The 13,684-nt window shown below is 43.2% G+C and overlaps 1 protein-coding gene across 5 annotated transcripts in view; it reads right to left on the bottom strand.

The window, feature by feature from the left end:
- Window positions 1-13,684, bottom strand: part of MTCL1 (microtubule crosslinking factor 1) — a 118,949-nt gene that overhangs the window by 41,468 nt on the left and 63,797 nt on the right. For all 5 annotated transcript variants that reach the window (XM_037380566.1, XM_037380568.1, XM_037380567.1 and 2 more), the window contains exons 4-6: window positions 10,979-11,038; window positions 3,695-5,020; window positions 2,590-2,745 (exon numbers count right to left, since the gene is read on the bottom strand). In XM_037380566.1, the coding sequence (XP_037236463.1) occupies window positions 2,590-2,745; window positions 3,695-5,020; window positions 10,979-11,038 (1,542 nt within the window). The remainder of the gene's footprint in view (window positions 1-2,589; window positions 2,746-3,694; window positions 5,021-10,978; window positions 11,039-13,684) is intronic.

Raw genomic sequence — 13,684 nt, 5'->3', positions numbered from 1 at the left:
ACCCTACCCTGCTAAAATCATGAATAATGGATTGAACATCCACCCCAATGGGCTCCAACCTCCCACAACAGCAGCTGAATGGCTTGTTTCAGCCAGAAAAAAAAGCTCTGCTCTTAAGGCTATTTTAAGATATAATTTCCCTTGGACTGTGACTCTAACGCACCTCTTTAAATGCAAATATATTCTAATAATACTGTTGCACTAACAACTGCAGTGCAAAGCCCAAGCAAAGGCAGATGTTTACAGTTAGGCTATGGGGTAGTTTCAAGCACAAGTCAGTCTGCATTTGTTGTATTTAATCAAACAATTAGGGTCTCACGATGCTCATTTTTAAAAATAGGGAAATGGCTAAATGGAAGCTGCTCAGCATTGCTTGGGAAAATTGTAATTTAAAATTCAGCTTGGAAAAAATTAATTTAGTAAAATGGGTTTGCCCGCTTAAAAAGAAAACATTTGCCTCACTGAAATGAAATGTGTTGTTCTCATGCTGAAAGTCCATATGCAGTAAGAAGATCATCAATCAATGCTATCCACTGGCCAGTGCATATATTTTCACTTCATATGTTAAAGCTGATAACGGCTTATGTGTAGCCATCTCTGCTGCAGACACCAAAAGGTTTGAGTCTCCACCTCAGATTTCTGTGGTAATAAAAAAACCCTTTGGTATGTCAATAATATTTTTTCCTGATCATTCATCTGGCCCCAAAATATAGTATTTTTTGCAAGTACAGTGTATGAAATAAAAAAACCCCAAACAACTAAAAATGATACCACACTGAATTATTTGGAGGAATCTTCTGCTTCACTTGGGTTTGAGTATTACAGATTATAAGATTTCAGTTGGTTGCCCAACCATTGAAAAGTTTCAGCAGGAAGCAGTGTGATATTCTTTGTTGCTTAAGGAAACCTGATTGAAACAAACACCTTAGTCTTCAACATTTTTTCAAGTCAGGCCACTTGAGTTCCAGCCTTGCTTATCTTTTGGGCACATCTGGACCTAAACTGGCTATTTCCTACCTTTGATTATAATTACTGGCTTGTTTCTTGTCAGGCTACGGTGTGAAAACTATCCAACCTCTGTTTAAACCAGTTTGATGTACACAGTTTATGCATCCCATCCTGCGAGAGGAAAAAAGATGTTGTGCAAAAATTACCCAAATCCCTAATCTTAATGGAGGGCTCACATATAAAGGGCTTAATATGATAGCAAGACTGATCTAAGATAAGGGGGGTATTAATCAAGATGACTGAATTTAAACAGAAATATTGTAAACATTTGCTGTGGTCATTTCCTGACCTAATCTACCATAACTATTGACCAATACAATTGCAAAAGGATGCACGCTGAACAGCAAGGTTTCTCTACCTCATCAACCCATTTCGCAGCTGAGGAAGACTTTACCTTTCAGTGAGAGACTTATGGTGTCCTGGGTTTATCAGATATGCTTCCCAAGGTTTATTATCACCGGTAAAAGGGAAAAGTTGGAAGAGAAGCTGCTGAACATATTAATTATTCTAGTACTACCAAAACTCTGCACTGTTAGAACAATTTAAAACAAACAGAACAAAACCAGCAAAGAATTACCTGTGTTAAGATGAAGGGCCATTCTCCCTTTGATATTCAATACAGCATCGTGTTGCTTGGCTACCAGCCACCCTGATGCTTTTTCATCCTACCCCTGCTTTCTAGTGCGTGTTACCTCTTACTCCCGAACCCAGCTGTCCCAGCCAGCATTCTCCTCTTCCCAGACTCAGTTAGGGGGTTTCAAATATACTAAGGCCTCTGCATGTGTCTTTAGAACTAAAAACATATTAAAACTCATCCCTCACTAGAAGCTACTCTAACCACACAGTTTCAAGGTGGATTTGGCTTCCCAGTGGCCAGCAGAAAAGATTTCCCAACGCTTTAATCTCGCCTTTATGGAGACAGATTAGAAATTGTTTTCTTCAGGACCTGTTGTAGTGTCTGGACAACCTATGTTCATGAGAAAGCAGCTAAGTAGATGTTTACTGAGGCGGATATGGCCTCTGCATGGATGAAGATTTAAATAAAAATTGATCGATGTTTTTGACAAATGGAAAAGTACTCAACAACCCAAACAATGGAGAATTCTGCTTTAAATAAATTTTTTGGAAGCTGAAGGGTGCTGTGTTGCCTGTTGAGAATCACCATGCACACCAGCATCAAACCCTCTCCTGTGCAAGTGACTACTGCCAGGCAAAATGCAAAGTGATCTCTATTTGCAGACTTTCAAGATTTAAAATATCCCACAAGTTGAAACATGGAAGCATGATCTCCCATCAGGATTTACGACCTCTTCTAGAGATCTTTGGCTTCTGTAATTAATTGTAATGGGTCCCTGAGCCACATTTTCCCACTTGGTGAAGCTACTGGGAGCAGGGTGACGAGTCCAAAGTCAGGACCAATTTGTTTCTCTGAAATTGCAAGGGGGAGAAGAGGCCAACCACAAATTTCATGACAGGGGTGCTGTGTTTGGTTCAATTTACTCCCCCAACCCCTGGCTTCGGTTACTCATCTCCTGGCTAAGGCAGCAGGAGGCAGTGAGTAAGACGGGCTGCTTTGCTGACCTCTAGACTGAAACAGCCCTTGTCTCCTGGCCTGTAGAGTTTAATGTCTCCATCAGCTCTGCGATGTGGGTCGGTGGTGGCTCGCTGGTGGTGAATCTCTTGCTCCTCTCCACGATCTTGTTTGAGCTGCCACTCCATCTGATCCCTCAGTTTGGACTGTTAGGTGCATGGGCGGTTTATAACAAAAAAACAAAAGGACAGGAGGGAATAAAGAAAACAAAAATGGGTAAGGTAGACGACTGAAAAACTACAAGACAAAGAAAAGCGTGAACAGAAAAACCAACTTAAATACAGTGGCATAAGAAAGTGAAGAGAACAAAACCAAAATGAGGATGAGCAAAATGATGGGCTGAAACATCTGAAAAGCAAAAAAGAGAAAGAGAGGAAAAAAGAATGCAAACACTGGTTATGAGGCGCATGCAATGAGGATGCATGAGTCAAACCAACAGCAAGCATACAAGTCATGAAGGATACGGGACACAAGGCTCTTCCTTCCTTACTTGTGCTGTGCAGAAAAGCCATATCCAGTGTGGCAGTTGTGGCAGTTTAGACATGCGCCCATGGGCAACGCTTTAGGCAAGGCAGTCCTTCGCTGGCTACAGAGCTTCTCACTCGCTGCTCGGTTAGGGGAGTGAGCTGTAAGCAGGCTTTTCAAAACACATCACTTAGAAAACTGCATTCGGTTGGGTTCTTTTGGCAAGGCTTTTGAGAACACGCCTGACCCTTTTATGAGAGAGCATAATAAAGACCTTCTCACATTTCTTAGCAAGGCTGCTAATTTACATTCATCAGATTATTTTTTTTTTAAATTAATCTCCTCTTTCACGGGGAAACATTGCTGTTACAGACAAAAAGAAGACTGATCACTATAGCATCAGTGGATTAGCCTTTTTGCCACAAGGAACCGCCTCTGAATCAAAAGAGTTGTGCAAACAAATAAAAGAAAGTAAAACCTAAAAGTGTTTCTTTAACATTACATACTTCAATACATCGCAGGTCTGAAATCATAACAAAGCAGCTGTGAGGAAAATTAGCTCTAGGGTAGCGATGCCAGAAAGAAAGAGAAACTATAAACAGAAAGAAGGCAAACAAGAGGCCAACCTACCTGGAAGTCAGTGATTAACTCCTTCCCCAGGTTACCAATGGGAGAGTCTCGGGACATGGACGTCATTGTCGACAGAAAACTGGAGGACTCTGTGAGATGGGGAAGAGGGGAGAGGTCCTCCATCTGCTCCTTGAGGCCCTCTCCAATATGATCAACCTTCTCCAGGAAGGTCTGCAGCTCCTTCCGGAAAGCTTTCATCCTGGAGTTGACGGTGTCCAGAAGCTCTGGTTCGTGCTTATCTTCTCCCCTTTCCTCACCACTTCTGAAATCCTGCTCAGTGGATGGGCTGCTGGTTATGTGCACCTTTGCATCATAAATCAAGCTGTCTGTATCAGTGATAAGGCGGTCCACGGTCCTTTCGAGCCGCTCAGCCTCACGTTTGATGTTAATTAAAGACTCAGTGTCCTCTTTCACTCTCATGAGCTCAGCAGAGCACAGGTCGCTGACTTCCGACGGCTTCCCACTCCCAAAACCCGACGTCTTCTCATAAACTTCTTCAGAGTCACTCTCACCCCCAATGGGCCCCTCTCTCTTTGGCTGGGGCAGGCGACCCTCTTCGCTATCACTCTCCTTTTTCCCAGCATCGCTGTCAGCGTCACTGTCCCTGGGGCTGGAGGTGCGCAGGCCCAGGTGAGAAGCAAGATCATAACGCTGGACGTTGGACATCAGGACCCTGTTCTCGTACTGGAGCTTCATCACTTTCCCGCTCAGCTCATTGATTTGCAACCTGGCCGACTTCAGCTCCTCTTGCAAGGTCCCACCACACTTGGACGCCGTGTCATCCAACCAGCCCGGCTCCTGGCCTGGCTCAAACTTGAATTTGTTCAACTCATTCGTTAGCTGCTTGTTGTGATCCTCGATTTCAGAGATCGACCGCCTCAGCAGTTCTGCTTCCTCTTCCACGAATTGCAGGTGCCGGCGCAGCTCTGTGGCCGACTCCACGGAGTCACCGTAGGGCGAGGTAGGAATGCTTGAAATGTGGTCCCTGCTGAGACACTCTTTTTCATACTGGCATCTCATATCCTCCATCTCAGCTTTAATCCCTCTGTTCTCCACCTCCAGTTCCACTATTTTTCTGCCCAGTATGTTGGCTTCCTCCTCCACCAGCTTCAAACGAAGCTTCAGCTCGGCCTCCCTGGTGCTGGGTGGACCCCCTGCCTCCCCAGTAGGCAGGGGACTGTCCACGTCTCCATAGATGGACTTGTACTTCTGGAGCTCCTGCTCCAGTTCATCCTTCTCCCTCCCCAGTTTGGCCATCTTCTTACGCATCAGCGTGGCCTCCTCTTTGGCAAACTGGAGCTGGCACTTCAAATCAGCGCTGTCTTCCTGCCAAGAATAATCACCCCACCCCAAGATTATATTATAATAGAAGCACAATCAGTAGCTTATCTTCCAAAATCTCCACCTCCCCACCCTCTGAGCTGTATCTGTTAGGTATGCAAACAATACACAGACAGAGCTGCGCAAACCACACAGTTGACACATTTCATGCCTTGGTCCTGGTTAAATTGGCAAAGCAGCTTGACCAGAGTTAAAGAGTGGGGTGGTGGTGGTGGAAATCAAGTGCGCCTGTGCAAGTGTTCAGTGATGCAAGAGTGCCAGTGTAATGTTTAGTTTTTCTCAAATACTGTGCAAATTTTGTGGAAAATAATGACTCAAATGAAAAGGCTCCATGATTTGTTGGCATTTTCTGTTCCATTTTTGTTTAATGATACATTTTCTCCCTTTCAGCATCATGAAACAAAGGCTACTCAGATGAATTTGCTCATCATAATCCCAAATCTCAGGCTCCTTCTGCTAGAAAACACAAAAAAAGTGTGTTAAACTGCACGGTTGCCTTCCAAAGGAAGACTTTAATTACTCTGATCTCACAATGCTGTGAAATAGCCAGAGTGCCTAATTCGCTTTCCAAATAGGAAGCATACTGTTGTCCCTGCTGCCTTTATTATTAGGACGGACCAGACTGTGATCACTACTTTCTGGCATGGACAACTGTTCACAAGGGAGATTGGTGAAAACATGTGAGAAAGGAAAGAAAAATTCATTAAACTGTGTTTATATCCAAATCCATCCCATGTGAAAACCTGCATTTTTCAGGAAGCACCAGGGTATTAAATGAGACCTTGATTTTTTTTTTTTCATGTGTTGAGCATTTTAAAGCACTGCATCTCAACTCAAATGAAAACTCCAGTGTGTATTGTGCTGAAATAAGAGACAAGGTTAAGTAAATTCTAAGCCGATGAACAATTTCTTTGCATGAATCACTTTCATGAATTGTCATGGAGATGCAGGCACTTGGCCTTGTAAGAGACACATTTATCAGCATTAGCAGCATAATGGAAGGCAGGCTTTGAAAGATGATCTCTTGAGACAGCAGATTTTATCATTGTTGGTAGGCCATGTGGACATATGTGCAATTATCTATGGAAACTTCATTTCAGTCTCCGGAGCACTGTTATCTTTCACAAGCACCATTTAGTTATAATTCCTAATAATTGCAACCAAATCCAGAAGAAAACATGATGGACTTTGTTAATCCAGATCAGGCTATTAAAAAAACCCAACAAACAACATACAAAACTAATTACAGCTCAGCAATCTGAGGAAATTGTTTGATTTCTAATGTACACATCATTGCACATTGGTAACATTGTCTTTTATGTTACCTACATTAATTTTCCCCATTCTACTTAAATATATACCAATTATGTCTTAATTTCAGCTATTAATAACTAAACAGCCACAAAAGTAATTGGTTGTATACTTCTGAAAACTCAGTTTTCTTACTGATTCTGCTTGGTGCAGGTTGGGACTTTAAAATACTAAATAGTCAAAAAAGTTCTCTGAATATAACTCAATGTTAAACTAATAACCTGATAGTGTAAAAAATAGCCACAGTTTCTGTTAATATGTGGTTTTCAGTGACAACCCAGAGTCAAATACACCTGCAATCAACTGATCAGTGGACTGACTAAAACTCTGGTCATCATGTTTCTGGCACCAGAAATGTGAGTTTCCTATGAATACAATTGAGGTGCATATAACTGATTAGAAGCAGAGCCTCTAGAAGATGGGCTTGCTTTCCTCTCTTTCATGTCCTGATATACACACACCTCTTTTTCACACATACATTTGCAAATTGCTTTTCTCTTTATAACTCGAAACTGCAAATAAAGTATCAGATTAAAACCTAGCAAAACTCCATGCAGCCTCCACTGGAGTCACTCTGAAGGTTGGTTGCTCTGGCTGGATAAGGCTGTATGATTAAAGCATCATCTTTGGTCAGGGCTGCACAATACATTACCTCTGTTTTTCCTGTCATCGAGAATCAGTTTATCCCCGCAGCTGTAGGTTTTGCTTTTAGGGTAATACAAAGATCACAGGAAAGTTACAGCCAGAGCAGTGCTGCACGTCAGAGCTCCCAGGTAGGGTGATTACTCCACTTTATCTGTTAATAGCTTGGAAATAATCACACGTGAAAATTCCCTTATTCCGTTTTTGTAATCCAGCATTCTTCCTTGTGCTTCTTGTCTGCCTTTGGCTGCAAGCGCCCAGCCATCGGTGGCATTGGCTGGCCCCTCGCACCTCCCTGGCTTCCACAGCTGGACCGATGCCGTGGGGAAGGGCCAGCCTGCCCACACCCCTCTCCCCCCAGGAGCCAGCCCTTCCCCGGCGGTCTGGGGGCCACAGCCCGGCACCCACGGCATTTCAAACAATATAAAAGGCAGTCACCGAGTCACACTCAGGACAACACACTCAGCATTTTGAAGCTTTTGAAGGAAAGGGAAAGGCTTCAATGGGTTTGGGGTCAGGGCCCCAGTGTTTTTGCTCGGCATCACTGCACGACTCAATGCGTCTGCAGAGTTAGCGCGTTATTCTAGCAGGACAAAACTACCATTAACTTTTTACAGCAGCATTGCTTTATTGCTAGGTTTTGTCTATGGAAAAAAAAAATCACATTTGTAAGTTTTGCTTTGTGCAAGAGCTGAAACAAACGAGATTTTTGTCATTAAACAAACACAAGCCTCATACAAAACAACAGAGCTGATGGAGGTTAATCTCGCCTACTAAATATGGATTCCATCCGGAAAGATGAGAAAGCTCTAGATCTTCCCTGCTTCTCTGCCAGGGAACATGACTACTGAAAATCCCATTCCCCAGACAGCTTTTTTCCAAAGGAAAAGAATGGTCAGGAGAGATTTATCAGCCAGATCTGAGCATGCCAGAAGGGCAGGACTCCAACCTTCATGCATCTGTCCCTCTGAAACTTTGTGCACAGAAATATCAGCAATTTCTTGATCAGTTGAAACCAAGCACAAACAGTAGGAGGGCAAGACACCCACACAGGTAAGTAGAGTTTGGACATACAGGGGAAACTAAGGGAGGCCAAATCACTGAAATTAAGAATAGGTCATTATTAGTTAAACCATGAATGAAAAGAAAGGGGGAGGGGAGGGGGAAAATAGTCTTTCCATCTTTTAGGAAGAACAAGAAGCTTGAATCCCAGGGGCTGAATCTGGGCTATGGCAGTCAGGCTGTATTACACATCCAGTATGTGGATGCTTTCTGAAAAAGCGTATGTAGGGCACACCATATAGAAAGAAAAGAAGGAGCAATAGTGCAAAAATGTTCCGTCAGTCATGGTGCTCATCACGGACTTTAAGACCATTAAGGATAAATGGGAACTGGTGATTCCTGATAGTGATTATCTGCATGCAATAGCACTACAGCTTTGTGTGACACTTCAGAGGGATGTTAATGAAAAAAAAAAGATCCCTCCCTACAGAGTCTGCAGTCTAATTTAGACAAATGTAGAATGTGGAGATAAAGAAATGAAACGTAAAGGGAAGAAATAAACTTAAATTCATTATGCAATGTAAATGATGTGATGAGAGTAAAGAGCTGATCAAAAATTCCCAAATATGATATTTCTTTTCTGGCAAGAAGACACAAAGATAGATAAGAGACCAATGCCACCTCCTCTACCACCACCATCGGCTCCAGGGAGTTGCCAGGCAGAAGACGGGTAAGCGGTTTTGGGGTTGCGAGTCTGGTGACAGGGCAGTACAACCAGCACCCAAGCATCTGGCTGAGTGCCAGCACTCCTACCTTGCGCTGGAGAACCACTTTTCTTTGTGTTTTGCCTGGTGCCTGGTATTTTCCAAGAAGCTCCGTTTTGCAATTCTGCTGAATAAAAACTTTTTTTCTTCAATACTGCTGGAGGCCGGTAAGCGCTACTATGAATTCTGCTTTTACACGACTTTAAGACAATCAGTTTCACAGGCGTTCTTTACTCAGTGTGCCTGCAGTGGATGTGATGTTCCAGCTAATTTTAATGATGAGCTCTCAGTAAGTAAAAACACCACTCTTGCCATATGTTATATATATCTGTAAACATGCATATGCACCGAATCCAAGCTTGTGGTTGCTTCTCACTCACAAAACTCACCCTGTGTAATGGGTATCTGAGCTTATTTTAAGTATTTAGGGTGGCTGTTACTGAAGAGCAGCATTTTGAACCTCTTGTGCTGTGTCCGTACCTACCCTTCTGGGCCATGCCCCAGGACCCAGCAGCTGTTTGACCAGGTTGGGCACCTGCTGTGGTGCACTCTAGTCTCAACCAGCTCATACCTCTGAATGGATATCTGGGGTTGGAGACAGCTCTGGTTAACACCCTAGAGTTGGGAGATAGCTAGGACATGCACTTATAGGCTGGGCCATATCAATATATTAAGATTGCTTCTCAGCCTTTCCTGCCCTAAAGATTTGCTGAAGAAAACTGAACAGCCACCTTGCACAGTGCTGTTGCAATGATTTTCATTTTCAAGCCCAAACACTTTGCTTGCACGAGTTACAGTGTCTGTGTACAGCATAAAAGTGGGGTTTTTTTTCCCAGGTGGTTTCTGGGATCACTTCCCCATGTTATGAGTGGTGCAGAGCTGACCCATGGTTACTTGGTTAATTTTGTGAAGTCCTTTTTAAGGCTTTCCAAGGCAAACTATACCTGCTCTTAATGACTGGATTTAGGCAGAGGAAGCAAGCACAAGGAATCTATTGCCTTGACACTGCTCTGTATTTCCAGGAATAAAGAAAGGAAAGACAGTGCCGCCCACAAACCCCAGTGGACACAACCATGTCTTCATGTAGCTCCATCTGTAATCTACACACCTGTGGGCATATATGTATTTCATCCATGTATTTTACAGACTTGCAGAATAGTAAACTCCCTGAGCTGACTGACAACTTAAATAATTCTCTGTAGCATGCCCTGCAAAAAGCAAGCCCAGTGCCCCATTTTGAGGTCTGATTAAGCCATGCTTGTAGTGGCTCAGTGGGGATGCTCAGTTTGCTGTGTCCTGGGAAAGCAAGCTGCAGCCCTTGACCACCACGAGCCCCTGGTATGCCCACTCAGCTGCCCACCCTACCCACTCAAGTGCAACATATTTTAATGATTTATTATAGTTATTACTACAAATCAATGGATTTTAAAACTCCATCGACTCAGAGACAACCTATAGGTCCCTGCTGCCTACACTAAGCCTGCTGAAGGGGCAGCAGGGGAGGTGCAACCTTTCTCTAAGGAAGGCATAATGTCGCTCTTGGCTCCTTTCCCAGTGAGGTGAAAAACTATCCCCATCTCTCCGGCTATAAACGGTAACCATATGGGTGCTGAGGAAAGCTTTAACTCCTACAGTCAACACAAAAAGCAGAGGAAACCAGGCAGACCACTTTCCTGAGAAGAGTCAACATATGGGTTTTCATTAAAACTAGGGTCTAAAGGGAGACTGAGTGGGTAGCTTGGGCTCTGTGCTGTATCTCAGCTTGGGGGAACACAGGTTCACGTGCTGCCTCCCTAACGCTAGAGAGAGATCAAACCCTGGGCTGTGACATGAGAGCTCACAGGGTGTCATTGCAGTGTGCCAAGTGCATTCCCTGCCAAGACGCTCATTAGCACAAAATCTTTGGCACTGTGTATAAATTTAGTTAGTCCCTAAGCTGTGATCCAATTACCTTGTGAGGCAAGGTGATTTTCTCTTCTTGTAGAAAACCTGCAGCCTGAGTCTATGGATACAAGCACAACAGAGCCTCAGAAGTTGAACCTTTTAGAGATCACACTTGTGTCCTAAATTGCTTCTACATTATCTCTGTGAGGTCTCAGTAGATTAAGGCCTAATTGCACTCTAGATAATGTGCCTGATGGTCCTATCAACATCTGTAAAAAGAAATCTTGAGGGTTTTATCATGTGATTTTTGCTCAAAATTGCACATTTGTGAAAACCATACCTGGGTAAATGTCTTTTTTTCTTTGTGTATTTCTCTGCTGCCTCTTCTCTTCAGGGAACTCTGCAACAGAAGCAACACTGAGTTACTGATAAACTAAACACAAAGTCTGCAAGTTTGGTAGGGCTCACCACTACAAAACTAATTTAGGAGAAATCAAGAATGCTCTCCTGAGCAGCTGGGGATTTAATTTTTGATAATAATCACTAAAAAAATAAGATGATCAGGGCCTTCTCAGTGAATTTTTCAATGCACAAAATTTCCCACCAAAAAAAATAAGGAATAAGATTAGTTAAAGGTTCACAGAGGGAAAAAAACCCACCCTCTTTTCTTCTCTCGATCACCAAAATTTTTGGCAAAACTTTCTTTTTGCAGGGAGCAATGATTTATGTTTGATTAATCCAGGGCAGAAGTCCAAGAATGTTACTCACAGTGGATGTGAAACACATTGTGGAAACCTCAAGGAAAGCAACCCCCCAGAAAAAGGGAAGGACATGCATGTTTAAGCTATGTGGCACAACCTTATTTGTTAATCTGTGCTAGCAAACATACTGAGGAGCCTGGATAAAGATCAGGTAATTCTCCAGGTATTTCTGTATCGACTTTATAAATTAGATTTGATTGGCTTTGCAAATCTTTATATCCTTTTATAAGCAAGTTTTTTAAGACATGGAAATGATGTCATCACCACTGCTTGGTTTTCAGAAACGTCTCAGCACACAAATGGAAAAGCACAGTTTTCTTGAGAAGTGGGAGGTGGAGCACCGTCAGGATGTTACCAGTGTTTGCACTGATTTGTGTGTCAGGACCAAGTTCAAACTGGTGTGAGACAGGTCTATTTAGAAAAGGCATAAACTTGACTTTTGCAGATTGAAGTATCAGACAGATATCAGGGAAAAATAGTGGGAAGCTAGAAACTGTGGAGTCATTCCAGTCCAAAGCTGGCTTGCTTTTTGCCCAGGGCTGGAAGGCTGATACTCAGCAATCACCCTGACATGGCCTCTTTTATTTACTATTTCTGTTTATATTTGCTTTGTGGGGGACAATTTCCAGCTGAGACAAAGCCCGGGCTGTCATGGGTTTGCCCACAGCATGCCTCCCTTCTGGGCCATGCAATAGAGCAGTGTGCCCACACCAGCACCGGCTCCCACGTCTGACGGGTTAAATCCTGGTCTCTGTAGCCCACAGTAACACAGAGCTGCAAAACATGAGCCCAGCGAAGAAAGGAAAGGAGAGGCATCCTGTTAATTAGCTAAGTCCAGTTACGTGCCCAGCCTTCAGCTGGCAGAAAACACTACACAAGCTCGGGCACAGGCGCACACACCCCGTGCAAATCCTAACCAAAAGCTTTCCGTGGCTTTGTGGTTTCTTACTGTTAAGCTATGCAGCTACTGCAAATTGTAATTATTACATGGGAAGACAAATCTCTCCTTCTGCTCTTTGTTATACACAGTTAAGTAGTTAAAACCCATTCATACGCGGCACCATATGCCCAAAACATACTACAGTTTATTTTTGCTAATCTGCTCTCTACTTTAATCCAGTGATTTCCTATAGCTAATGAAGCTGAGTAAGAGAAATGGGTTTTTTCTGGATACTGAAACAGTTTAATGAAAAAAGGCTTTAAACACTACAAACATCATATGAAAACCTGTTACACAAGCTTAGCCAGGATAAGCAGTTACTGCTTGCTCTTGTTTCTTTTAAATGCAGTGCTATTCTGGAAGCAGATCTATAACTGAAAGCAGTCGCCAGTCAGCAGCATTATGCCCTGGTGTGCAAGATGGGTCACTATGGTTGAAGAGATAGGGGCATAGCCCTAGCCCTCACACTCACTGCTTTTCCGTGTGTTTCAAGCAAGAGTAGCTTGAGCAAGAGTAGCTCGTCTGGTTACTGCATTTAATTTGTAAGCCCTCAGAGTCAGGGATAAGGCCACTAATTTTTGTGGAGGCCTCAATGCACAATTGTAGCAAACAGCTACCAGTCATGCTAGAAATGCAAAATGTTGTGTCAAATCCTAAAAATCTCTTGATCTTACTTACAGGCAAAAGTTTACACTTAGACACATCCAGCTTGATAAGCTAGGGGATATAAACATGTGCTATGGTGTGCATGAGAAAGTAATAAAGCCTTTGCTCTGTTGTACAGGATCACACTTGGAAAACAAGGGGAAGGGAATTAAAATGTAAGTAGGAGACATGGATCACAGTCTGAGAAACACACAGGTAGTGATCTGGCTTTGCAAGCTGTAAGCTCCACTCTTCACTGAAAAAATGGATTTCACAGATCCAATTTGTAACACATTGCCCTAGATGGGGCCTCGTTTTAAGCATTTTCACACTGTCCTGTTTGGATTTGCATAAGAACAACCTTCAGATCAGGCTGGGAGATTGCTTTGTATTTCCATAAGGCAGAGAATGCCTTCTGTCCTGGGTGTAAGAAAAAGGATGGGATATTTACCTCTGGGGGCTATCACTGGATTACAGGAAGAAACCTCCCTTCCTTGTGTCAGTAGAGGACCAGAAACACAGGCATGGCAACACAGGACTGCCTGGCCAAACCCCCTATATGAGAGCAAGGACAGATCTCCATCTCACCACTGTGGGACCAGGGAAACACCACCCAGTATAGCTGATACTTCAGTTGAGTAAGGGCAGAGGTGCCGCTGCAAAAAGAAGTAGGTAGAACATGCTACAAGCTTGAATGATT

The sequence above is a fragment of the Falco rusticolus genome, chromosome 3, assembly GCF_015220075.1.
Source record: "Falco rusticolus isolate bFalRus1 chromosome 3, bFalRus1.pri, whole genome shotgun sequence".
Taxonomy (NCBI): domain Eukaryota; kingdom Metazoa; phylum Chordata; class Aves; order Falconiformes; family Falconidae; genus Falco; species Falco rusticolus.
Note: the sequence above shows the minus strand (reverse complement) of the source record. Positions and strands in the feature narration are given on the sequence as shown.